Source organism: Lepisma saccharinum, chromosome 2 (assembly GCF_977018435.1).
Source record: "Lepisma saccharinum chromosome 2, izLepSacc3.1, whole genome shotgun sequence".
Taxonomy (NCBI): Eukaryota; Metazoa; Arthropoda; class Insecta; order Zygentoma; family Lepismatidae; genus Lepisma; species Lepisma saccharinum.
In genome coordinates this window covers 44,241,689-44,268,162 of record NC_139230.1, presented here as the reverse complement: position 1 = coordinate 44,268,162, position 26,474 = coordinate 44,241,689, and the positions used below count along the sequence as shown (strand labels likewise).

Sequence of the window (26,474 nt, the reverse complement as noted above, 5' to 3'; positions counted from 1 at the left end):
GGAAAACTGGGCTGGGCCCACCCGGGCCAACCCTGATACCAATGCTAATATTCTTGATGATTTCCACCAATACCGATGCTTTAAAATTGTAAATATTAAAAAGTTGTTCAAAATACCGATTAATATTAGTGGGTGAGTATTACATTCCAATTAAAAGCATCAATTTACTAGAGTTTAGTTTCAGAATATTCAAGAATTACATCAAAGTAATAAGTGCCTGTTATACAGGGTGTTTCTAAAGTTCATTTTCAACGCATAGGAAGTGATTCTACAAGTGAAAATAGACACAGAAGTTCATGTGACGAAATACCGAAAACGGCACCCATTCGGATTTATTGAAGTGGGAAAATTATGTTTACAAGGAAATAGTGGCACTACGGCCAACCATATGACCGCGGCGAAGGGAGCTTAAATATCCTAGCTTTTAAATAATTTTCCTTCTCCCTAAAATTTGGACAAAAACAAGTTGTGTGATGAGACTTTTAGTAATAACTAGAGACCCAATCTTAAAGGGAAAATTTTTCCTCTTAAAAAGGACAAAAAAGGGGGGGCAGGACTACAGTTTCTTTGCACTCCATTAAAAATACTATTTTAAATGAAAATGCAATATATACCGTTCATATATAAAAAGGGATACATTAAATTTTGTATTAATGTGTCCCTTTTTTATATGAATGGTATATATTGTGCTTTCATTTAAAATAATATTTTTAGTGGAGTGCAAAAATAAACTATAGTTCTTTTCATCTTTTTTTGAAGGTATAGTACAGTGAATAATCTTACCATCCATTTTGATGAAATCTTCCTTGCAAGAGCTTCCCGCATTCCATAGCTTGCTGCCACTTGTACCTGGCTTTGCCATTTCACCGACACTCAATACTGTTGTCACAGTCGCAAACAAAAAAGGTCAAGTGCTCCCCTGTGCTTTGCACCATGCCATGAAGGCATATAGGAGGTGTGGGGTTAGGGCCCCCCACTTTCTTGATCTCGGCCGAGCTGAGGGTGATGTGATCAGCACCATGCCCCTGGCTGCCTTTACTCCCCAGTTTCCTCCAGGTACCCACTTTATATGATGCTGGGTGGGAGCTGGAGCCACTTGAACAGGTTGAAAAGTCCCAGTTTTCCCCTGCTGGGGATCGAACCCAGGTCTCTTGTATGGTAGTCAGATGCCCTAACGACTGAGTTACCATCGCTACCTTGTCACTGTCACATAGTCAAGTTAAAGCTTTCTAAAAAACTTCACAATAAAAGTCTAAATCTAGCAGATAAGTACACTTTCATCCCAACAGGTGTGTCACTTGCAATGCTTTTGTTGTTGTATACGCCCAGATCACATTGTTTCAACAATCACTGTAACATACTCCCAACACTCATGGAGGAAGGGAGAAGGTGCTTGTTCTTTCTTTCCTCTAAACTGCACCAAATAGACAATTGTTGAATGTTTTGTTCAGGGAAAAAACAGTCGTACAAAATATTTGATATCTTGTCAATAAAGGGACCAAGGAAGATGTTTTTTTTTTTAAAAAAAGGGGGGGAAAAGGGAAATCGAAACCATGTAATCTTGTGGATGGAAGATAATTATCAACACTGTTATTTATTCCATGATCAGTGTTGAAAAATAGAAAAGGACTTCCCTTTAAAATCTGGTCTCTCAGTAATAACTAATAAAGCACCAATTAACCTTGGGGAAAATCCATACAAACTTTTAAATACAATCGTAACAATTTGGCCACTGGATGAACTCGGCTGATGCTTTGATATGCAGGGGTCCTGTCCTGTTTAATAAAAAAAAAAGTTTGGAACCATTGATTTACAGTATTTCTGCATCTATTATGTTAAGTTGATCTCAAGATATGCTTCAAATAATGCTTTGCACATTTCAAACAAATACCGAGGTTACATGATGTCCAGAGAAAAAATATTACAAATTTTAGTTCTTCAAAAATACTAAATTGTGACTCAACCAAGTCATTATTTCATGCGTGTCCTCAGGCACTTAACAGAAATAAGAAGTTGTGGTATATATGGAGCACAAAATATATGGACAGGATTTGAGAATTATCAATTGTTGAGAAGCCAGGAGCTTGTCTTGGGAACTTCATTGGTCACCGAACAGTCACCACATGAAGGCATTTTTTTTGGATGAGGAGCTTTTCTTGTTAGTGCCCTAAACATTATGAAACTTAATTACCTAGTTAAAGAAAATTGATACAAATATATTTAGGGTAAGTAGAAGAGAAGACAAATGTCCAGACATATATCTTAGAAACAATCCAAATTTTCAAACATGCTTAGGTGGTTCTTCAGGGCTTGAGAAAGGAATGGCATTACATTACATAAAATGGTTAAAAATGTAACACTCCCTTAACATTAGGAACCTATGTCCAGCCAGTGAATCTGCACAGTATAATAGAAATAAAGCTTCTTTTATGTTCTTTCTGTTTTGGTGTTTGCATTTTTTAACTTACCAATTTCATTTTTTTTAAGGTATGTGTCTGGATATTAATCTTTTCTTCTACTTATAAACCTGGTGACATATGGTGTAAAATTCAAGCTTTTTATTATTTAATGGAAAACAGTTACACTGAAGAAAATTAGCTTTTAATACTACACAACAGAGATGGGCAAAAATCTCAACAAAATCATTATCACAATGAAAAAATTCAAGGATTTGCATTGTAAATAATGCAATCTGTTATTAAAATGGATTGTATGTACAAAATAAATTAGCAGGGGATTCTTATACAAATAATGAACATAATATATGTTTGTGTGAGTTTGCCTGCTTATGAAGAATTTCTAATATTACAATATAAGATCAGAAACAAATTCAATTTATCAGTTGCAATGCACTTTTGCACATGATTATACATAACACTTGAACACAAAAAAGTTCATCAGAGTTCATAAGATTAAGTAATTGACATGAAATTTGCCTGCAGATTTCAATACAGTATTGGTAAAAATAGACTAATTATGCTACTGAGATTGCAGTATAAAGTGGCTCATAATATGCCAGGAAAAAGTTAAGTTTCTATTCAATTAACTTAATTCTTCAACAATACTAGTAAATATTATGCTGTACCATATACAGAGTTCAAGAAAAAAAACATAACCATATGCACAAGAACTGTTATATTACACTTTTACATAGCTGAAATGGCAGCAATTCATTTATACAAATACAGATCATCAGTTTTTAAAACATTTAAAAAGTACATATAAAATATAAATAACTAAATAGTTCATGATTGAGATTTTAAATCAAAAATAAAATATAGCTGGTTTCTACATCAAAAACAAAAAAGCTCTTCAAATTAGGGAGAAAATAAACTCATTCACATGAAAGATAAATATCCAAAGTAAACAGTAAAGGAGTTGAGAATAATCAACAGTTGAAGCTAGGTTCAGTGCTACGTAGCATGAATTTTATAGCTAATGTTGGATACAGAATTGAGAGGTAGCATGTATACTTCTAGAACAATTGAAAATCACATTTCATAATACACTTGGACTATACTTTCAGTAATGGAAAGGCTAAGGAAAATTACTAGACACATATTAATCTGCATCAACAAATACAAAAAGTGCTGTATTTATTATCATTATTTTGTAAATTTTGGATGCATGTCTTTTACACCATCTTTCAACTAGCAGAAAAATGTATGAACTAGCAAGATACTGGTTGCCACATCTCAACCAGTGTTGTTCAAGATCCAGGAACTGTAAATGAATTCTCTTCCAGTGCAGAGCAGAAAAAAATCCACAAGTGTAAAAAGGTTTGCAGCTGTGAAGAACAGATTTCTCTTTAAAATATGTCAATGTAGTAACAGAACTGAAATCTCATGCATCGCTTTAAAAGGGTTAAAAGAAAGGTTCCATTGAAATCAGTTCTAACTTGATTCTCTGTGGCAAGTGGTACAGTCATGACACTTTTGGGTTGCAACGATCCCATGAAAAGTCAATGCGATTGTTACAATCCAGAAGTGTCTGCAACTGTACCATAAAACTGGAAAGAGATATTATTGTGGTCCAAGTTGAAAAAAAAATAATAAATTCCGGTCTAATCCATTGGCAAAGGTTGTGGTTACTTCATCTTAAACAAACACGATTGGAACATTTTTGGTTCATGATATATTGAATATCATTGGGCCTCATGAAAATAAATTGTTCACATATTGAGCATGAAAAACTAATCGAACTACTGGCTGAAAAGATGCAAGCACACAGTATAACATTTTGCAACATGCCCTAAACCTGTTCTTTTCTTGTTTTGTAAAACAGCAACATGTGAGCAATAGTTGAAAGAAAAAGAAAGAAAACAATTGTAGTCAGCCATCATTCAGATTCAAACTCCCTCGCTATCATCAAAAAGCCGAGTGGTGGTGTAGGACTGCTGGACCACTGAGTTAGAGAATCTGAATGGTGATTTTGTGGATGCTTGTGTTTGAGATTTTAGGTTGAAGTGGGAGTTGTGTTAAGACTGGCTTTCAACCACAGAGAGTACGAGCTGGCAACATGCACAAGGAAATTTCTTCTTTAAGGGGGTGTTAATAGGTAAAGGTTGGCCACTACTTTCCTGTGCTATGTCTTTCTACCACTGAGGACTATGCCATTCCAATATAAATTGTACTCGTGGACCTACTTAGAATGCAACTTTACATTGCACTATGTAGAGAAGAGAATAGATTCAAAACCTAAAACTGGAATTATCATGGACCAGAACCAATTTTTCTGGACCTATTTAAGAACTGTCTAATTTCAGTATTGAAAAGAAACAGTACTGAACTTCAACTGCATTTAAATTGTGCAAGGCAAAAGTTTCCGGTTCCTGTTACCGAACCCAATAAAACACATTACAATTTATGGGTTCCTCGACCTTTAACAAACTTGTACTCAACATTGTGGTAGCTTCCAATAATCCTGCTACTTGGCTCCACACCCCTGGAAGTGTTCAATATCATTAATAACAGACCAATCATAATACTTAGTAGAGATGCACCACAAAAATTGCAGATACCAATATATACATGATGAACAGAAATTAGGGATGAACCCATGATATTTTTGCAGACACTGAGACAGTACTGATACAAAATTTATCACACCAAAAACCAGTATATAATTAGAAATGTTCCATGAAGAATCTGAATGCTTTATTTTCATCCTTGACATACATAACCAGGTGACAGCAGTAGGTTTTGCCTTAGAAAAACAAATTATGTATTTAGACATAAGCAAGGTACCTATATCATACCTTTATATTCATTTTAAGAAAGTAACAGAATGACTTAATTTTGCTCTAAATGTCATTCTCTTTATAGAAATATTGGATCAGCAAAATTATCTGCAAATATTAGCAGATACCCACAGAGTACTGATTAATAGAAATACAATGCTACTTTCGGCACAAGAACACTAAAAAATTCTGTTTGTGTATTATAAATATTGTTTCATATATTACATTGGGGGACAATAGAGTTTTCACATGCTGATGAGAAGCAATGCAGTTATCAGATTTGAAATGAGTATAAAAAGGCAGAACTTCAAAAGTACATTTGTTAGACAACACAACTGCATTAAAACTTTCAAAATGCTGTATCAATAATATAATCTACGATCAAAATCTTGTAAGCAGAAAATTAATATTGGAATTTTGCAGATTCTGATATCTCATTTTCAGCCCATATTGACACATCAGAAATTGTTAAGAGTTCAAGAACAAAAATCATACAAGAACTTTTATCCTAATCAGCATTTTAGAAACTTGCTCTTAAAATGGTGATGCTCCTAATTATGTCTTAGCTTGGTTAGCGGTAACTGAATATTCAACAAATTTGCATACACAACAAGTACATAAAACCAGAACAGGTAAGCATGTATAGATAACATATACATAATAACAAAATCCCCAGAATATCTGAAAGATCATAATGAAAATAAATCAATGCAATAAGTTCATGACTGAGAAACGCCAAACCAAACAAAACATACAAAGTATAAATTACTTTTTTTTTAAAAAAAAAACTACTTGATACAATAAAAGTTACAACATACAAAAATATTTCTCTGCTATCGTCATATAGTTGCTCACAAAATTGAATGCACAACAATTTCATTATGAAAAACAATTTAAATTACAATTTCAGTCCTTCAGTACACATGCAGTGTAAGTCAATGTGGTTGTTTGTTCCATTAAATGGTTAACCCAAAATTTCTCAAACAGGAATGTTGACAGATTATATTAAAAAGTAGAAGGAAACATATGGAAGGAATCATATTGTGATAAACGAATCATTTCAAGGAAATATATAAAGTAAGATACAGATATTTTCATGTTCTCGTGTGGAAGATGTGGGTACACACTCATTTTTGTGAGTAACTTCACATATCAATTACATATAACCAGCTGCACTTTCTGATTGCTATCCCCTCATTACTTTCTCTTCCTATATTTGGTTCTTCCCCTTCGTCGTCTTGTACTGTTCCTTGAATCTGTTTTCTTTCCAGATCTAAAACAAGAGAGATTACCACACTTTAAACAAATAACAGCATTACATACAAGCATTGTAGGTACACAGGGCTATTGTATAGAGTCAGGCCCTTTCCCCTCTTCAGTTCTCTATTTAACAAAAATACATGTTAACGTTGAATTTTTTTTTAAGTCCCGCTCCATGGCCATGTGGTCTAAGGTGCAAATTTTGGGCTCGGGCTATGGGACACACACAGGTTCCAGTCTCCTGGGGAAAGCATAACAACTTTTCTTGTGTATGGGGCTGGTGGCCACTGGTGGAAATTGGGGAGCTACGAATGAGTAGAGAAACCTGGTCATAGAAAATCTACAACGACTGGGGGTTTGTCGTGCTGACCACACGCCACCCCGTAACTGGTTGGATGGAGGCCAGCAATTTATAGGTAGGCACTGGTCTTGCAGGCTGTTACTCCATGGGATATTATTATTATTAGTTTTTAAGGCAATATTTACATGTATGAAAGCTCACTCTATGCATACAGCAGCCACTTAGAAATCAAATCAGGGACCCCTTGATTACAATGCTATGGTATTGTATTATAAAGGAGATTCAATTCAATATCTAAATGACACACACAGATGTTGTTCAATGTAATAACTGATCAGAAATTAAAATGAGCACATAAAATGTACCAAAATTATCACTAATCAATATTTAAATATAACCAGACACCATCATAATTAAGTTTCAAACTACGGTTAATTCTGATCTTTGATTTTAGACATTTTATTTTATATTTTGGTTACTGAACAATGAATCTGATCTGTGCCAGTTAATAATACTGATGAAGATGAATGATTACATGGACAAATAAAAGAACAAACAGAAATATCCATCCTAGCCCAAACTCATACAAGTATTAAATGTACTAATTTTTAAAAATATTGTCATCACAAACTCATTTTTGCTGAAAGAAAGAAAAAAAAGGGACATGCTACATTTCGACAGACATTTGTGGTATGTCCTATCTTGTGTGCATCAGCCCTTTGAGGGTCAATACCTAGCAAATGGTTTTGAATGGTCAGTGTATAGAGACCTACTGATTTGTAGCATGTGACAGATTATACTGTGAGCTATGAAAATAATAACATAGAGAGGCGGGGGGGGGGGGGGGGGAGAAAATATAGAATACATACCAGAATTTGTTTCAACAACATGCTGGTATACAAGTATGCTTACATTTATCAAACTGCATATTTATATTACATAACCTATTATGTATCCTGTCATTCCTTACCTATGAATCCTTCCTATGGGAACGCCTTGCTTTTTGTGCATTAACAGATGTTGTTGGACTAGATCAGCTAATTTACCTTGTTGAGCCAGCATTGACAAGAAAGTACAAATGAATTCATCATAATTATGGGTTCGCCGACCATCATCTATCTGTAAAATTTGTCAGAAAGAACAGAAACAAGTAAATATAATGGCCATTAATGATTACTTGCCAGCTGTATATACATTTGCTGAGTATATCCACATAATAGACAAACTATAAAAGACATGAAAGGAGATTAATATTTACAGTAAACTATTCTCATTCAAAAGTATGTTTTCCTTTAACTTTGTTCGAATTTATGATGCTGTTGTAATATAACATTAATGTGTATTAAGGTTTTAAGGTGCTTTAAGGTTGAGTCATCATCTTTATCCTCTTTGAGGACCCGATATCCTCGCATCAAAATATGAAGTCTTCAAAATCAAATAACCCCACCATCATCTTATTACAATTACTAGCAACATTAAACTCCTTTGTCACCAGAAAGATCTAGAACAGGCATGAATATCAGGTATGCTTCACTTTGATCATTTATATTAACATGGATGTCAACTGCATATACTTTAACATTATTCAGTGGAACACCGATTTTATATTTTCCTGCATTATACATTCTACTTTCTTTGTCCCAATAAGGAAACCCATTTCCCCCAATTTTAAGTTATTTAGTCTTGGTTTCCTGAAAAATATATAATCGAGGCTCCACTGCATCCATATCATAGACAGTGTCACGGGGTGTAAATGGATGCTTGCACATACACCTGTTTTACGTCCAGCACCCACAAAATTTTTCAGTAATAATAAAACTATAGATTTTGAAGAAAATTATATTGCGTGATAAAGTTATAAGCTTTGACACTGTGCAACTAGTGTTATTTAATTGCCTTTTACAAACAATTTCTTTTCAAAGCAGTCACAAATCATTTCTTTCTTTCTATTTTTAGTTATCCTCTTATATAAATTATTTTTATCATCATTTTTCTTAATATACAAGGGAGATCGAAAAGTCCCTGAACCCAAACTTCAAAAATTTTTTTTTGCCGGTCGTTATTATGATAATGTTAAAATTTCTGTGGAAGCTGGTTTGCGAGGGTCTTAGCTGTACACGACACAAGAGATGGCGCTGGGGAGTGGCGCTAGCAGTCGTGGCGAGGAAATGAACTACGAGCAGTGCTGGTAACAAAATAATCATGCCAGTTGCAAGGATGGGTTTGTCGGTCATGCATTAATCAAGAGATTTCATGAACACGGTAGTGTGCACGATAAGCCGCATAGTGGGTGCCCTTTAGTTGTGACGAATGATGTTTTGGAAGACGTCGCCGCACGATTACAACAATCACCCCAGAAAGGACTGCGGCGGTTATCACAACAGGTGGGCGTATCATATGGCTCAGTACACAAGGCAACAAAACAGTTAAAATTATGGCCATACCACGTGAAAGTGGTTCAGGAACTGCAACCAGGTGACAATGGTGATCGAATGAAGTACTGTTGGTGGTTTCAACAATTCACTCGCAACAATATTGCTGTCCTTGATAAGGTATACTTCATGGACGAGGCCTGGTTCCATTCGTCAGGTCATGTTAATGCACAGAACACTCGCTACTGGTCCACAGAAAATCCACAAATCTTACACGAGGTCCCCCTCCACTCGCAGAAAATTGGTGTCTGGTGTGCCTTGTCCAGATCACGAATTATTGGACCGATTTTTTTCGAAAACCGAGAACTCTATTGTGTACCAGGACATTATAGAGCAGTTTATCGTGCTTTTGGATGCCGATGAACGAGATGTGTGGTTACAACAAGACGGGGCAACATGCCATACATCCAATGCCACCATGGCATTTCTGCGTGAATTTCTTGATGACCGCCTGATTTCATCAGGGCTTTGGCCGGCAAGATCACTGATTTATCCTCACACGATTTTTTCTTGTGGGGTTATTTGAAGGGAAAAGTGTACGAAAATAATCCCCACGATTTAGATACCCTGAAAACCAACATTGCCCAGTGCATTACTGCAATTAATGTGCCTATTCTGCATCGCGTAGCACGAAACATGTGCCTTTGCATACGTTTATGCATGCTGCAGCATGGGGGACACTTTTAGCATCTCTTGTGATGTGCCTACATCCACCCAGATATCCAATGAGAAAGAGCTACACGATCACGCAGGTAAGGTCCACTTGTTCCTTGCTTTCACAGTTTAGGTTAACTGTTGGTTTGGTTTACCTGATTATTTTGTTACCAGCACTGCTCGTAGTTCATTTCCTCGCCATGACTGCTAGTGCCATCTCTTGTGTCGTGTACAGCCAAGACCTCGCAAACCAGCTTCCACAGAAGTTTTGACATTATCATAACAACGACTGGCGAAATTTTTTTTTGAAGTTTGGGTTCGGGGACTTTTTGATCACCCTGTAGTATTGTTTCATTTCACATTCCATATCTGGGTTATAACAACATATAAAATGTTATATAAATTTTAGTATTGCACTCACTGCAAAAAAAAAAAAGAAAGAAAGAAAGAAAACTACATATTCGAAATAACATATGCAAAAACAAACATAAAACTTAGGTGTATCCCTTTGGCAAACCACAATAATTACATTTAAGAGCATGCAGAACAGTTTCCTCCAGGCTCTTCCATGCACCCATTTGGCTGTGAACTGGGGCGCCTGCCCCCATGCCAAAGGATGGCCATAGGAGGCAAGAAGAAATGCATTGTGCTAATGGGAGTATTATTTGATTTGTTCTCTTGGAAATATCAAACTTCTGATGGCACAGAAAAATATATCAACAGAAAGAGGGCAGAATCAGGCTCCAAAATGTTGGTAATTTTTTAAAAATAACACAGTGGTTAAAAGTCCAAAACTAAGAAAGAAAGAGAGCAGTTTGATGAAGCTTTTGACCGGCAGAAAAGCCGAAAATTCCATTTGATTAGTTGCAACTTGAAGTTGTTGATTTTTTTTTTCTCCATAAGGAACACATGGGATTCTGAAAATTCTCTCATCATATTTTTCAAGTATCGTGTCTAGCTTAATAATAGACATAAAAAAACACTTCCACTTGCAACATGGGAAGAAATTCATACTCTTGCATATGCCCAGGTCTTTTTTAGTAGCAATGCCCATTCTGACGATATTGAAATAAATGCACACATGGTGCGTAACTGTAACTCCTCACCTTAACGATGATTTTACAGTGCCAAAAGGCCAAATGCATAATGACTGAGCTACTATGTTTGAGACTAAATAAGTATAAAACTGATGTTTTTCTTTCAGTGAAATTTATGCATTGCACATTGCACCTAACGGTAAGTTCCATGCCCTATTTGCACCCATAGTGCCACCCATGCTCCCTACCAACACAAGTAAAAACATATTTTCTCATAGCCTTTACCTTATACTTCTTCCGTTTTTCATTTTCATCCCTTAATGTTGCTTCACAAATAGTAATCTCATTTTCTAGATTCTTTAGCAAAGCCAATAAGTCTTTTGGAGCAAAAGTATGGGGTTCAAAGAGTTCTGGATATTTGGAACATAGCTTAGAGTCAACTTTCTTGTCATCATTTAACGTGTAGCTTTTGGAATCCTCATTGCAATTTTTCATTTTCTCATCGTCTGTATCACATTTGTGATTTCCTCCTTCCAAACATATCTTCTTTGAAACAGCATCTTCACTTGATTCCAAACTTCTTTTCTCTCTTACTGGTGAAGAATCCCCATTTCCACTATCTGCTGCTATACCTACAATTAAAATTGCCATTTCAACCTAGTATGTTATAATATTTTAAAAGAAATATAAATATTTGTACACAATAACTATATTTCATTGAACCTTCTCAGTTAAGTAAGGTAAAAATCACAATTCCATGCTCCAAAATCACATAATTTGCAACGTAAGGCAATACTACATTTCCTTACCTTCAAGTACTACAAGTTCTCATTTAAAATAATAATACAATAATTACATAAAATAGAAGGTACATCAAACTTCCACCTTAAAAACAAGTAATGTAAGTAGAACTGACAATTCAAAGGTAAACATACAAGTAATAATATGTAGGAACAATTTGTTCACAAGCAAAAACATATTTTATCTATATATTATACAAAACATTTACATGCATAACACACACACACACACACACACACACACACACACACACACACACACACACACACACACACACACACACACACACACACACACACACACACACACACACACACACACACACACACACACACACACACACACACACACACACACACACACACACACACACACACACACACACACACACACACACACACACACACACACACACACACACACACACACACACACACACACACACACACACACACACACACACACACACACACACACACACACACACACACACACACACACACACACACACACACACACACACACACACACACACACACACACACACACACACACACACACACACACACACACACACACACACACACACACACACACACACACACACACACACACACACACACACACACACACACACACACACACACACACACACACACACACACACACACACACACACACACACACACACACACACACACACACACACACACACACACACACACACACACACACACACACACACACACACACACACACACACACACACACACACACACACACACACACACACACACACACACACACACACACACACACACACACACACACACACACACACACACACACACACACACAAAGAAAATAAAGTGACGAGTTCCTAAATTTTGATATAGGAACCATTTACATTTCACTGTCTGGCCACACTACGTCCAGAGATAGAAAGATGGTGTCAGAGTCCAGTGTAGCCAGATGAAGATGAGAAACAGGTGATGGACAAGATGGTGCTCACACTTGCATTTAATGATTGACTCGAATGAGTGGTGTTGGTTGTGTGCAACAGTATACTTTCCTTTTTCAGGCAAACTAAATTTATCATGTATAAAATTCATTATAAGCTTGCTACTAACATAAAAATGCCCTATGTCTACATAAATAACGGAGAACAATTAGGAACACTTTGTGGATTAATCATCATAGTCAAGTTATCTTGAAACAATTCTTGCAACTGTATTTGTATTACTCTCATTATGCTGTGTTATTTTAATGCTGCTTATCTGCCAGTTTTGGATAATTATGATGAGGATGAATGATGATTAGAGTGAATGAAGGAACACTCACACACATCAGACATCTATCTGTAAGCAGTTTAGGGTTACCAGACATGCCCTATGTTTTGAGCATAACATAATCGAATTAAGAAAATACATCTTTCAGTTGAAAATAACGAGGAAATAATTTATTCCTTGATGGGATTTATTACTCCATAATCTGCATTTTCATCAAGATATTGAAAGTGCATGTTTTAATCAGAAAAGTGGTGATGCAGTGCTGTAATAATTATTTAATTATTGTAATAAATAAAAATATCATTGTATTTAAAATTAAAATGTGTTAATTTCACATTATTTGCTAATACATTTTGTAGTTATATATATTTTACTGGGAAATGATTGTGTCCAATATTTTGACTTAAAGTCCTACATTTTGGGACTGCACGTTCTCCTTTTTGCTTACAGTGATCTGGTAACACCCCTAGGCCAGGACTTGACCTTGGAATTTTCAGTGTGAGTTTGGTACTCAACATGCTCAGTCACCAAGGTGGCTGCAATCATTCTTGAACAATCCATGCTGCCCTGTTAAAAAGCACATTCTTCTTCAACATACACTTTAGACCAAACATTCTGGAAGGTAATTCATGGAACTGAACTGGGTATTAGGTCATTAAGTCAATATGAAATATTAGAAAAGCATTGATAAAATCCAACTCCTGGAAGAAGTCATATAAGCAGCATATAACTTGATGTTTTCTAACGATTGTTTTAGCATCTACTACCAGTACTGTAACATCTTTTCTGGAATCACAATTTCAATTTCATGATGTTTATCATGGTAGATGATTCTACCATAAAGCACTAATCTACATACTAATAGTCACAAATTAATGCAATTTACCAGTTGTGGTATCTCCTTTTTCTCCATGTTTATCCTCCTCTCTTTCTCTTTCTCCAGCTACTCTAACAACCACGAACTTCTTGAAATCTTTTGGACTACTCTGTCCAGAATTCCACCCCCAACCTGAAAAAGACAATACATTTTACATATCAGAAAATGAACATGTGTGTTTCATATTCAACAGTGGCATATTCTAAAAATTTGATCAGGTTTACAGCAACAATTCTTATTTATTGTACATATTTATTATCTATTAATTAGATATAATAGAAATTAAACATCAATGTAGGCATGCAAGAAAAACAAAAACAGAAATCCAACAACTTCAAATTATCCAGCAATTTCTTTGTATATGAAAAAAGTTGGTCTACCGATGGGAGAATACACCACTGATATTCAAAAGTTATCAATGCAAATTGAATTTATTTGTCCAAAAATTTCAACCCATCGTGGAACACCCTGTATTTCACCTAAAATAAAGGCTAAGTAAAAGTAAAGTTAAAGCCAGACAGAGTCATTCAAATACATACACATACATAAAATTATAATTTATAATAGATACATAGGTGTAACTTAGGACCTAACTGGGGGCAGAATAAGTTTTCAAGCACATAAACATATTATCCAGGACTATTTTGATAAATAATTGTTACATTTGCAAAATCATAAAAAGTATTTATTGCTTTGCTCCTCAGTGCTCCTCAGGTTCTAAGAGGTTAACAAAAGAACCATTAACTTGTAAATTTTCCTTGCCCCCACCAAGTTACACCTATGCAAATATGTACATATTACACAAATATCTACACTAAGATATTGATTATATTTATCTTTCACATAAGAAAGGCTCTTCATTTTTTTTAAGTTTCAGAAAACAATCCAGTACTATTATACTAGCACATATAATAATTTTACAGCTTGTTTTCAAGAAGATACATTAAACTAAACAAATTTTTCCAAATAAATTCTAAGTCCACCCAACAATTTGCATTCCTTAATTTCAGACTAATCTTTATTCTTCCAATAAGTAATATACACAACTACAAGTTACTGAGTTAATAAAACAATTCACAGCAGTAAATTACAACTTATATGAAAAAAATGATTCATACATAATTTTAAACATTTAACATAATTTTAACCAATACTGCCAACTACATGTTCACTGAAGTTCACCATTCTTTTGCACTGAATCATATTTCTGAGGTCAGTTAAAAACTGGTAAATATTGAAGTAGCTGAGAAACTTTATGTGAATAACTGATTTGAAGGACACCTGCTTTCTCACTCTTTCTATTTACAGTTCAAATTAAAAAATAAAATTAAAAATGCTGTACAATTGCTTTACTACATTGTGCAAACATGAAACAAGGTTAGAGGCACAGACATAATTGAGTTTACCAGGTCTTGGAACTCAGAAAACAGTTATAAAGGATGTATCATGTAGCAGCTAACGCATATTGATGACATGCAAATGAATACTAAATAGTTTGTCACACAAAGAGGAAATACATCTACCTCAGTAAGAATCACGCTTTCGGACAGATGCGTGGCTGTCTTCAAGAATCGTCAGCTACACAAGCCATTAAGAACGGAAACAGGTTTACAAAATGCTACAAAGATTGTTCTACCTTCTTTTTCTTTCAAGATGGTCAGTTCCAATAAGAGGAGACAAAATATCAGCAGGTAATGTTTTTTTGGTTATTGTTAAAGCATGAAAATAATGTAATTAAACAAAAAAACAATATATTGGCTCACCAATTTCTACAAAATTAACATGTTCCAGTGCAAAATATCTATCTAGTTTACATTACAGTCCCAACAGTGCCATTTGCACAAAGTTATAAAGTTGCTCTGTGACTCAATTAGTTAACATAGTTAATATATGTTTACTAGGACTGAGCTGATACCACACTTTGCTGATACTGACATCCTGACTGATTCCAACTGATACCGATACTTGTATAATTTCAGTTTAGAATAACAAAGGGGTAGTTACTGAGTCATAACAATTCATCACATTATATTAACGACATTAAATAACTCCCAAATTATTCTCATGTAGCATTATAGCCCTTTAAAATGTCTTGTGTAATTTTATATGAACTTCCTTCTAGATCCAGAGTATGCAAAAAAAATAAAAGAAGTTTTTGAAATGTTACAAGCCTTTTTAAAGTGTTGCAGTTACACCAAAATATTGGTAAAAATAAGTGTCTCCATTTCAGTTTCATGTATACAATATTCTTGTCATTTGGGTTAACCTGGAGAGGGAGGAAAATGAAGTAAAAATATATACAAATACAGATGTATAATAATGCTCATTTGGCCAGCTCTGATTATGCCATACTGCCCATTATTCTCTGTCATTTGCAATAAAAATAAGTCACTGCAAGTGCAAAACAAGTGTTGGTATCAGCCAGCAGTCATACAAAAGACTCACACAGAAGGGTAGGAATCCACAACCCTCCCTCCCCATAGTGACATTCATGCCTTTCCCAAGAACTCCAAAAATGGCCCAGCATGATAAAAATGCTGGTTTTGAAAATGTTGACGTTCTTGCCCCACGGGTTTGAAAGCAAGAATTGTCAATGAATGGTTTCTTTTATTTCCACATAGTGTTACATGCCTTCAATGTCACGTTTGGATGCAGCACTTTAGTCTTGCCTTTGATCTTGTCATCTGCTTCTCAGGAGGGTACAGCATTTCTTGAAAATCTACATGGAACTTCCTGTGTTGGGCCCCCAAGTCACAAGGAAGGGTGAACGAACTTTTGAAAAGGATAAATCTTGACAAATGAGTTGTTTCTCTTGGCTACTCTTCTAGCAACTCAAGATCATTGGTATCAGCAAAGAAAATTCAAATGACACTTGATTAGGATCTGAAGGTATTTGGACATCAGAAAAATCACTGACCAGGTACCATTTACTATAAGGTATTCTTTTCCAGAATTGTTGCAAGGTTATGATTTTGAACACTGCATATTAACATATGGCATTCATTAATAGTGGTAAGTGGCTCTGCACATACCTATACAAAATACTACATACATGAAGCCACTATAATGGTTAAACATATTGAGTGCTTGACTCTCATTCCCACATTTGATGCTTTTGGATATGAGTCTCGGCTAGGGTATATGAGTTTCACTTTCATTTATACAAGTATCATCAGATGTTAAATATCCAAAATATAAATACAGACAGACATTACAACCTCAATTATGAATTTATTCAGGGGTATATGGTTAAAGAATATATATGTATAATATTTTGCTTCAATTGGCCCAGAATAGTAAAAGTTCTGGGAACCTAAAATTAGGATTATACTGTGCATATTCTAAAGATACAGGAATGCCTGTAGTAGAGGAGCAGGGTTTGTAATCCAGTATATCAGAAAAATATTTATTAGGTGTTAAGTATTTATCATCCAATTTAATGTCTCGAAAACAACATGGTGTCTAGATGGACATAAGATAAACTAACAATCACTGTCTTTCAATACAGGACCTACTTGCCCTGAAGCAAAAAGACAGCATCCAAGCAACTGCACACAATACTACAACTGCCTAAATATTCCTCATCATAATGGAGGATATGTTTGGGTGCCTGCTGAATGTGATCATGGTTTGGTATGTTATTTTCTTTTAATAATGCGATGTACAACAGCATTGTTAATTGATACAAACTTGTAGTATTAGAAGTGTGTACATATTTTCAACAACTACATCTTCATAATTAATTTTCCAAATTTGATTAAGTATACACCTTTATATATTATTATAATTTCTCAAAATAATACAGTGAAGTTTAGGAGCTGCTTAGTGAAACAAAATTGATCTATTTTTCTTATATGTTCATTTGTACATATAAGCAATGTTAAATCAGAAATCCACACTGTAAAGTAAAAAAAGTAAAGTGCTCCCCTGTGTTTTGCACCACACCATGAAGGTGCATAGGGGGTGTGGAGTTAGGGCTCCACACTTTCTTGATCACAGCCTAAGGTGGAGGTAATCTGATGAGCACCACACCCTGGCTGCCTTTACCCCCCAGAATTTTCTCCAGGTAGCCACTTTATACGACACTGGGAAGGCACTGGAGCCACTTGAACAGGTGGAAAAACATCCCAGTTCTCACCTGCAGGGTATCGAACCCAGGTCATCTCTTGAATGGTAGTCAGATGCCATAATGACTGAGCTACCGCAGCCGAAATTCACACTGATATTTTGGTTATTTCATGCAAATTTAATTACACTCCTGAGGCTACCAGAAGGGAGTACTATTACCACACTGTTTTACCACTAACGAAGGGGAAAATATATACATTTCAGATAAGATAAAAGGCATTCACATTTCAGGGAAAGAAAAACGGTTGCAAATGAATATGCTGCAATAAAGTACTTACTTATATGCAAAACTGATTAATCAAGTTCTTTTAATTTCGGTGGCCATTGCCAAAATCCATTTGGGAAAGTGTTATGTTACATCTTGGTATGCTTCTAGTATGTATTGTTTTTCTGCAAGCTGCTAGGCACTCTGTCACCTGTTTGTTTGTGGCATGGTTTACTCTTGGGTACTAGTTTTGATGTTAAGTTTGAGTGAGTAATGCATAATGACATGAGTTTCTTAGATTTCTGTGTCTTAGTGTGTGTGCTACATGCCTGGTGTATCTGTCAGTAGGATCTTTTTTAATGTCTGTCAGGTGCTGCTGAAATCTTTCATTAATGGTGTGGTTGTTGAGTTTGGTTTTAAGTCTTTATGCACAGAAAGGCTAATCTGGAATAGGCCTACAATCCAGAAACCAAGCTACAACAATGTCACAGAAGCATATATTTTTTGTTGTTACAAAAATACAAGCTAAGTTAAGTTTCAAATACAAAACAGAATAAGTGGACATGGTGGTGGTCGGTCTCAAGTTGCGAGAAAGATGAGTGCAGCAAGGCGGTGTCACAGAGAAAGCAAGGAGAGGCAACACACAGCATGAAATCAGAGGAGCAAGATTTGCAGCAGTTGTTCAGAACATGAGATACATTTTCTTTTGTACATAATTGCGATACGAAATTACATGTGTTAAAAAGATGCCGATATTGACATTTGCCATGTTTCATTAAAAGAACAGAACAGCAGTTCCTTAAGTGAACATTTTCAGTTGCTACTGATCAGCCATGGAGAACAGAAAGAGGATCTAAAATTGAAATAGATGCTCATACCACATTTTGCAGTCATTAGTAAAATGAATTTTTAAAATTGAATAGTAAATCAACAAATGAAGCAGCCATCAACAAGAGGGAAGATTTGGAAAAAGTGCTTCTTACCTGGTTTTGGCAAAAAAACATGATGCAGCTATACCAGTTAGTGGCGACATGTTGAAAACAAAAGCCATAGATAGTGATAAAATAACCTGTATTATATCTTGTTCCTCAAAATAGATACAATTACAGTTAATAATGATATGACATGGTATCTAAATCTGATTTGTAAGTAATTTTCAATTATACGTATTATTTTCTCTTCACCTTGACATATGTATAACTCAGGTTCAACCGTACATGGGTGGTTAAATAAAGAATTGCCCTAAACTACTTGTAGATGCTACTCTGTTGATTCTTGGCACAAGTTTCACACTTGTGCATAGCTACCATGCAAATTTACAATGTTTTCCATTGATGGATGAGGAGAGGGATACTGTTGTTGTAGAAATGAGTGTTTCATCATCAGGGAAATTCCCCCCCCCCCCCCCCCCCCGAATTCATTTGAGGGAAGGAAACAAGAAATCTGCTGGTGCAAGATCAGGTGAGTAGGATGGATTGGGCAGTAGTTTATAACCACACACAACCACTTGCCTCTTTGCTATGTCAACCAGGGCATTGCCATGAAGTAATCTCACACCTTTTGACAGTATGCCACATTTCTCCCATAATTTTTTATGTAAGTTGACATAATAGGCACCTATAATGGTACAAACTGTTTAGCAGGCAATCAATCATTACTATGCCTTGTTGAACCCAAAACACTCAGCAGGATGTTCCTTGCTGATGCATGGACCATTCTCTTCTTGGGTAGTGGGTAACCACAATGTTGCCACCCTTTGATAACCTTTACTTTTAGGTTCAAAATTGTGTATCCAGACCAAGGTCCACCTTCCTCTGAAGGTCTGGTCATAATGCCTGTTTTTGGCAAGCCGAGGTGGTTGTAAAACTGTGACGTCATAGAGATAAAAGATCACGGAGGGAAACTTAGTATCCACTAGTTTTAGCAAGGGAAACCGGTTTCTGTGATCTTTTCTTGCTCTTGTATTCATATATTTGCAGTTATTTTTTTAAAAAATAAGATTCATATTACAGTGGAACTCCGGTTTTTTCGTTCCTCGGTTTTACATTTTCCCACATTATACATTCAATATTCATGGTCCCAATAGAGCAAAATGCTATAAAATTTTCCTCCATTTTAAGTTTTTTCAGCTTGGTCCCCTGAAAAACGTAAAATCGAGGTTCCACTGTATATTGTCTGAGTGATAATAATGTCTCACTGTGTTGTAAGCACATGTCCGCACTATCTCAAGAAAACGATAAACACTAACATTGCTCACCATACATTTCCAAGGTTCCGAAAAATTGGGAGAGCAAATGCTATCGAAAAACCAAAATTTCAGGTTGCTAGCATTTTTTACCAGAATGTAGTGAACTTGATTTACAATCCAAATTACACCAAAGAAGAGACTGAAGAAAGGTGCCATTCTTACATTGTTAGTTCCAGTAGCACATGAGCAGGTCAGTGATGATAACAGCATTCTTGCAAGACTTGTGAAGTAGGGATGCCCAAATCAGGATTTTTTACTATGGAGTATATGATCATGAAATGAGGAAGACAAAACATAAAATACAATACATTAAGAAGTTTGTTAATAAATTCAACCTGAAAAATGGAAAAATTGATATAAAACTCTCTCCCCAAAATTCAATTGCCTCAGAAATCTGGATATTAAAATTTCTGAACCAAGATTTTAAATTTTCCAGAATCTGGATATTTTTGGCCATTAGTAGCATGAAAGCAAGATGTGCTAGGAAAAAGGTTCTGTGTAAGTGTGTCTGTAACCTTGAGAACAAAAATCTTGATCGTTCTTGTCATTTATTTGTTCATTAGAAAATGAAAAAATCTTGAAAACAAAACAGCAGGAAGTACTTTGTGTTTTGTAAAAAGTAGAGGTGATTGGGTGCCCAAAACTGAGGGGCAAGAGCAGTTTACTTTCATTAGACAATGATTAGCATTAAGAGACCATACTGCAGGGGCAAAAGTGGCAAAAATTGGGGGGATATCCTCGCCATGCCCCCCTCCTAATCGCTGCTACTGTTTGTAAAGCAAAAACATTTACTCCAAATTCGATATTTGAATGGCAGGATTAAAAAAATTGAAAGGAGAAATACCATGAAGCAAAAGCAATGGCTCCAGAGCTGCTCTTTTTCCAGTTCTTTCTGGCATTAACCATGGGTAAACATGCTTTTGCTTACATATATTTTTTTTCTATGCACAATTAAATTCATGTATTTTATGCAATTTATGTTGCCATGCTCTTCATTACATATTTTTCCTCTCAAAAACAAGAGCATTGCATGCTTTACAATGCTGGAAATACCAGACAATCGGAGAAGTATCATCTTCACGATGTCGCAGAAACCCTGCCAGGGTTGTAAACACGGGGACTGAAAAAAAGCCTGTCATGACCAGCCCTTCAAGAGCAGGGGAAACTAGCGGTTGACGGACCTTGATCCAGACTTCATCTTGTATAATTGGACAAGAGAAAAATTATTTCACAATTCTTGGTACATGGTCAACAGCTCATGTGATTTGTCATCAGCCTTCTGGAAAACTCCTTCATCTCAGAATCCACCTGCTATTCGATTTTGTAAATAGAGATGGCCACGAATGATTCTTTTACCTGAGACCACTAATCTTTACATCCTGGGACAATTCACACAGATATCTGACAATCTTCCATGATTGACTCCACTCTTCTGTCAATAACCGAATGAAGGTAAACTTAAATTCTGCCAGTAACTGACCACATCTAAAATGCATATGCCAGTGCTTCACAGTGCCATAGGATATGGATTCATTCTCTTATACATTAGTAATCTCATCGTGGAGTTTCATTGAAGATCTCTCTTTGTTAATGGATTGATTACAGCTCCAACTTTGCCTTTCTCCATGATTCTACTTACACGCACATTTAGGTTTGTAACAGAAAAACTAGATGAGACCTAGAGCTGCAATTTGCCAGTTTTAGTATGCAGGTATGTATCATAATTCACACAAAATATCAGTCTGTGCAATATGTGCAAATAGGTTACGGGAATTATTTACTGAACTGCCCACGTGTGTGTGTAATTATTTCCTGAATTTTATTATTTTTATTATTTTAAGTTCCCTTAAAGAATGTCTCTGTGTGTATAAGTTTCAGTGCTAAGACATAATGAATCTGAGTATCAAGCATTTCATACTTGTTTCTAAAGTAATTATCATATTGCAGGTGTTTCACCCCGTGTTGAAGATGTGTGTGCTCCCTGGTGAAGGTGAAGTTTGCCAAGAAAGAGGTCTGAATAAATCTTTAGACATTCCTGCTACTGCAGAAAATCATGATCACTTCAAACTTAAACATACAAATTTACCAATAAACAACAGCAATGATAAAAAATCTAATTATAATCAAATAAAACTTTCTTCAAATCAATCTGAAAATAGTCATCAGATATCTCACAACTCTTCTAATTACATTTCTTTAATTCCAATTTCACCTAGCCACAAATTCAATTTATTTAATCACCATTCTTCTCAGGACATCAAGTCTCAAACAATACCCAACATTATGTCAAATATACATCCATTCCTTGAACTAAAAGATATATTGTCATATCATGAACCCACATTAGATACACAAGAATCCAGGCCTATTTTACCCACCAACCAACCGTCACATGCTAACTATAATAATTACAGCCGCCTCATTGAACTTCTCAAAACTATTTCTGGATCACTTTTTGAAACACTAGTACTTAATAAATTACAAAGAACACCCTTTATAAACCAACAAGCAAGCCCTGTTTCTTCTTTATTTGATTCAATGGCTTCATTACATCATAACGAAAAAATACCACTGCATGACAATGTTGAGAACTCAACTGAAATGCTCTCAAATGATAATTATAAAAACCAAGGTAGCTTGTCAGAACTACCAACATTAAATCAAATATTCAGATTTCCATCAAAGGTTAATCTCTATAGGGAAAGGCCATTGCAGACAGAAAATATAAGTCATCAAGATCAAATACATGAAGTTCATAATAATGACGGATTCTTTAATGGTAATGTACATTACCATTCTCATTATATACCTCCCAATACCAAAGCCAATGAAATACATAGATTGCTAAGCACTACACAACATCCATTAACTTTATCCCTTCCACTTTTGAGCAACTTGACAGCAAATAACAACAATGCATCAAATCTAAATTTAATGTCTTCAGAGGAGGAAAAGTCACCTGCCATTAACACATTCTTTGAATCCAACCAGTACAACTCTACAGTGGAACAAAACAATGCCAACCCTTTCATCCAAATTGATTTTAGCAAACCTTACAGACTTTCTGGAAAATCTGAAGGATCATCTAAATCTCCAGATCATATCTTATATTTGGATGGAATAGAACCTTCTCGCAAACCCTACATAACTGTTGACAACTACAGATCAGCAGTATTATCTTTAATTCAACGAAAACCAATTAGGCTACTTCCTTGCACATCAGGTGTACGTTTACCAAATACTACAGACTGCACAAGATATTACTATTGCAATGCAACTGCTGCATTAATAAATTCTTATTCATGTCCTCCCAACACAGCATTTAATAGACGTAAGAAAAGTTGTGATACAGCATCATTTCGTGATTGCTTTGTTGGACTAAACCTTACTCAAAATTATAACGAGTACAATGGGAATTCGTCCCTTGGAGCTAATCAATATTCTGCAAATGTCCCACAGCAATACAAAAACCAACCTCAGCAACATGCAAATTTGCCATTCAAGTGTGGTACAAGTGGAAAATACCCTGATATTACTTCTCGGAAACATTATTACATGTGCGTGCATCAACCTCTCACTGGTGATCTGATACAATACAAATTATCATGTCCTCTGAATTTGGTATATTGTGATATCAAAAGTGTTTGCACGTATAAAGAATATTGTGATGTTGATATCTACTGAAAAATTCTGCTTAATTTATTTTTATATTTATTGCACTTATATATACAAATACACCTATATAATATTAATTATTTTACATATTTGCTCATACATGTGGAAAAAAAATATGTTTGAAATGTGTAATAGTAATATTAGGACACAAAATCAGACTAATAAAGATAGTGTGAATCAAATTTTGTATCATTTTACATCGTAAGTCATGAAACAAATGATAGACTTGTATTGCATTCTAATTTCTGTTGCCTTCTTTCTCCTTTGACCTGTCTAACTTTGCTCTATAACATCAGAGTATACATTCTTTTGCAGATTTCAACTTTATTTTTTGACAAATTTTGCTGTATTATGTATGCTTTTCAAGCACTAATAATATAATGAATACATTTACCTTACATTTTCAATATTAACTTCCCATGAACTTAAATGTTATCTGTATGAATATTAGAGATAGATTTATATGGAATTTTTGCTGATTCTGATAAAAGTTATGTCAATATGATGTTGCTAATGTGTGCTGTGAGAAGTATTTTATTAAAATATATTCATGTTAAAAGTAGCAACCAGCAACAGGCTGGAAGCAAAATTTGGTTTTGGCTCATATCAGAATATGGAGATGAGAAAGAAAAAAAAAACTTTTTTCCATTTTCATTCGAAATTTGCTTGGTTTGCTACTTCAGTTAAAGAAAATATATGTATCCCCTCCTTTACAAATTCAGTGATGGATTAATGAGTTTTTCCAGGAAGGGTATTTTTTTAAATTTGTCTCCCACTGAACTTGGAATTGTAAATTATGAGCAACCAAATATTTGATCACTCCCATATAATTCACATGTTTTATTGGCAGTTTATTAGAACTGAAATGAAACTGAACATAGGATTCATAAATAACCAATACTTAACTCTATTTCAATTTATAACTTATTGATGGGTGATCACCCAACCCACCCTTACTTTTATCCACCTTGTGTACAGAAACCTGAAAATCTCTTTTGATTGAACTATCCTATTCTAAGCATATTCTTGCTGGTCTGAAATTTGACACAATCAGACAGTGAATCTAAAGATATCCATTTTGTGGGTATGTGAAGGAAGGAATTAACTCACTATTCATATTTCCATGTAGCTTTTGGACCGCAATTAATTTCGCCACTTTTCTGGCAGCCTGTACATGACTGACAAAGCTGCCAAAAAGGGGGCAAAATCTACATGGAAAAATGCATTGTAAGTGGATTTGAATTGATTACGATTAGACAGGCAAATCTGATACACAAATATGATGAAACAATGCATTAACAAATTGCTACATCCTTGAAAGAACTAAGAAAAAATAAGCAATGCATGATAGTCAGCAGCTAACACTTAGGTAGAGAGGAATTCGGCTGCCAGCTTTCTCCAGCTTTTCACAAGATTCAAGCAACCTACCCACAGGGTTGATTGTCAATGCTCTGAGAAGCTGCAGTCATATTGTATGACACCACAACCAAAAATGTTTTCAAAAGTATCAGCACAGAGTTTTGGTGAAATATAGAACAAATTGGTATTTCTGTACACAGTGTAATGATGTGATCATTACTGGATCCTTTTTTATGTTATAAATTGTGTATGTCTATGTATTCCTGTACGTTTGGGTTCTTGGCCATTGGGGAGCGGTAAGTTTCCAGTAACAGTTTAGGTCATTAGCGGGGCCTATAAATAGGAAGGGCAGGGAAGCAGTCGGCATCAGATGTTTGGCGGAGTACAGCAATGTAAGAGGTATCTTTTTCTCTGAGGGGAGCGGCTGGGCGAGCTTTCTTTCCTTACTATGTGAACCGACGGGGATGTTAACTTTCTTTCTTTTAATACACACACTTGCTCTTTTCACATTATTCCAATAGTTTATTTCATGTGGGAAACCGGATACACAACACACATACCTTCAGCCACCTTTTTTGGTACTGAGGGTTATATTTTTTTTTTACTCGTGGAGCCAGTGGCTACGCGAGTCTACACACTCTCTTCGGGAAGGGGGGGAACAGGGTACACAGAAATGTAGATTTTGCGAATAACGGCCAAGAATTAACTTCTGTAAATATAATATGAATAAACATATATATCTAAAAGGAAATGGGCATTAAGCTATAATTTGAAGAAGTACGTGTCTATTGCCTAAACTAGCATCCACAGAACTTCAGGTACTGCAAGTTTTGAACCTCGGGACAAGGATTCAAAAATGTATGGTTGTGTATATTGTGTATGTTGCTGAGAATCAGCTTAAAAGCACAAACTATACCCCTACAACAGATAGTGTTAAAAGGTGGAGCTACTGCTGAGCATGCACACTCA

At 35.4% G+C, this 26,474-nt stretch overlaps 2 protein-coding genes across 2 annotated transcripts in view; one reads left to right on the top strand and one right to left on the bottom strand.

The window, feature by feature from the left end:
• Positions 1 to 2,556: 2,556 nt before the first annotated feature.
• caly (ubiquitin carboxyl-terminal hydrolase calypso) overlaps positions 2,557 to 26,474 on the bottom strand; it is a 41,758-nt gene continuing 17,840 nt past the window's right edge. The window contains exons 8-11 of the mRNA XM_083117327.1: positions 13,900 to 14,022; positions 11,209 to 11,555; positions 7,771 to 7,919; positions 2,557 to 6,512 (exon numbers count right to left, since the gene is read on the bottom strand). Of these exons, the coding sequence (XP_082973453.1) occupies positions 6,437 to 6,512; positions 7,771 to 7,919; positions 11,209 to 11,555; positions 13,900 to 14,022 (695 nt within the window). The 3' untranslated portion in view covers positions 2,557 to 6,436. The remainder of the gene's footprint in view (positions 6,513 to 7,770; positions 7,920 to 11,208; positions 11,556 to 13,899; positions 14,023 to 26,474) is intronic.
• LOC145984314 (uncharacterized) lies at positions 15,505 to 24,246 on the top strand. Its single transcript, XM_083117972.1, has 3 exons — positions 15,505 to 15,581; positions 17,399 to 17,523; positions 22,419 to 24,246. Exons 1-3 carry the CDS (start codon positions 15,506 to 15,508, stop codon positions 24,153 to 24,155), a joined length of 1,938 nt encoding a protein of 645 aa, XP_082974098.1. The 5' UTR covers position 15,505; the 3' UTR covers positions 24,156 to 24,246.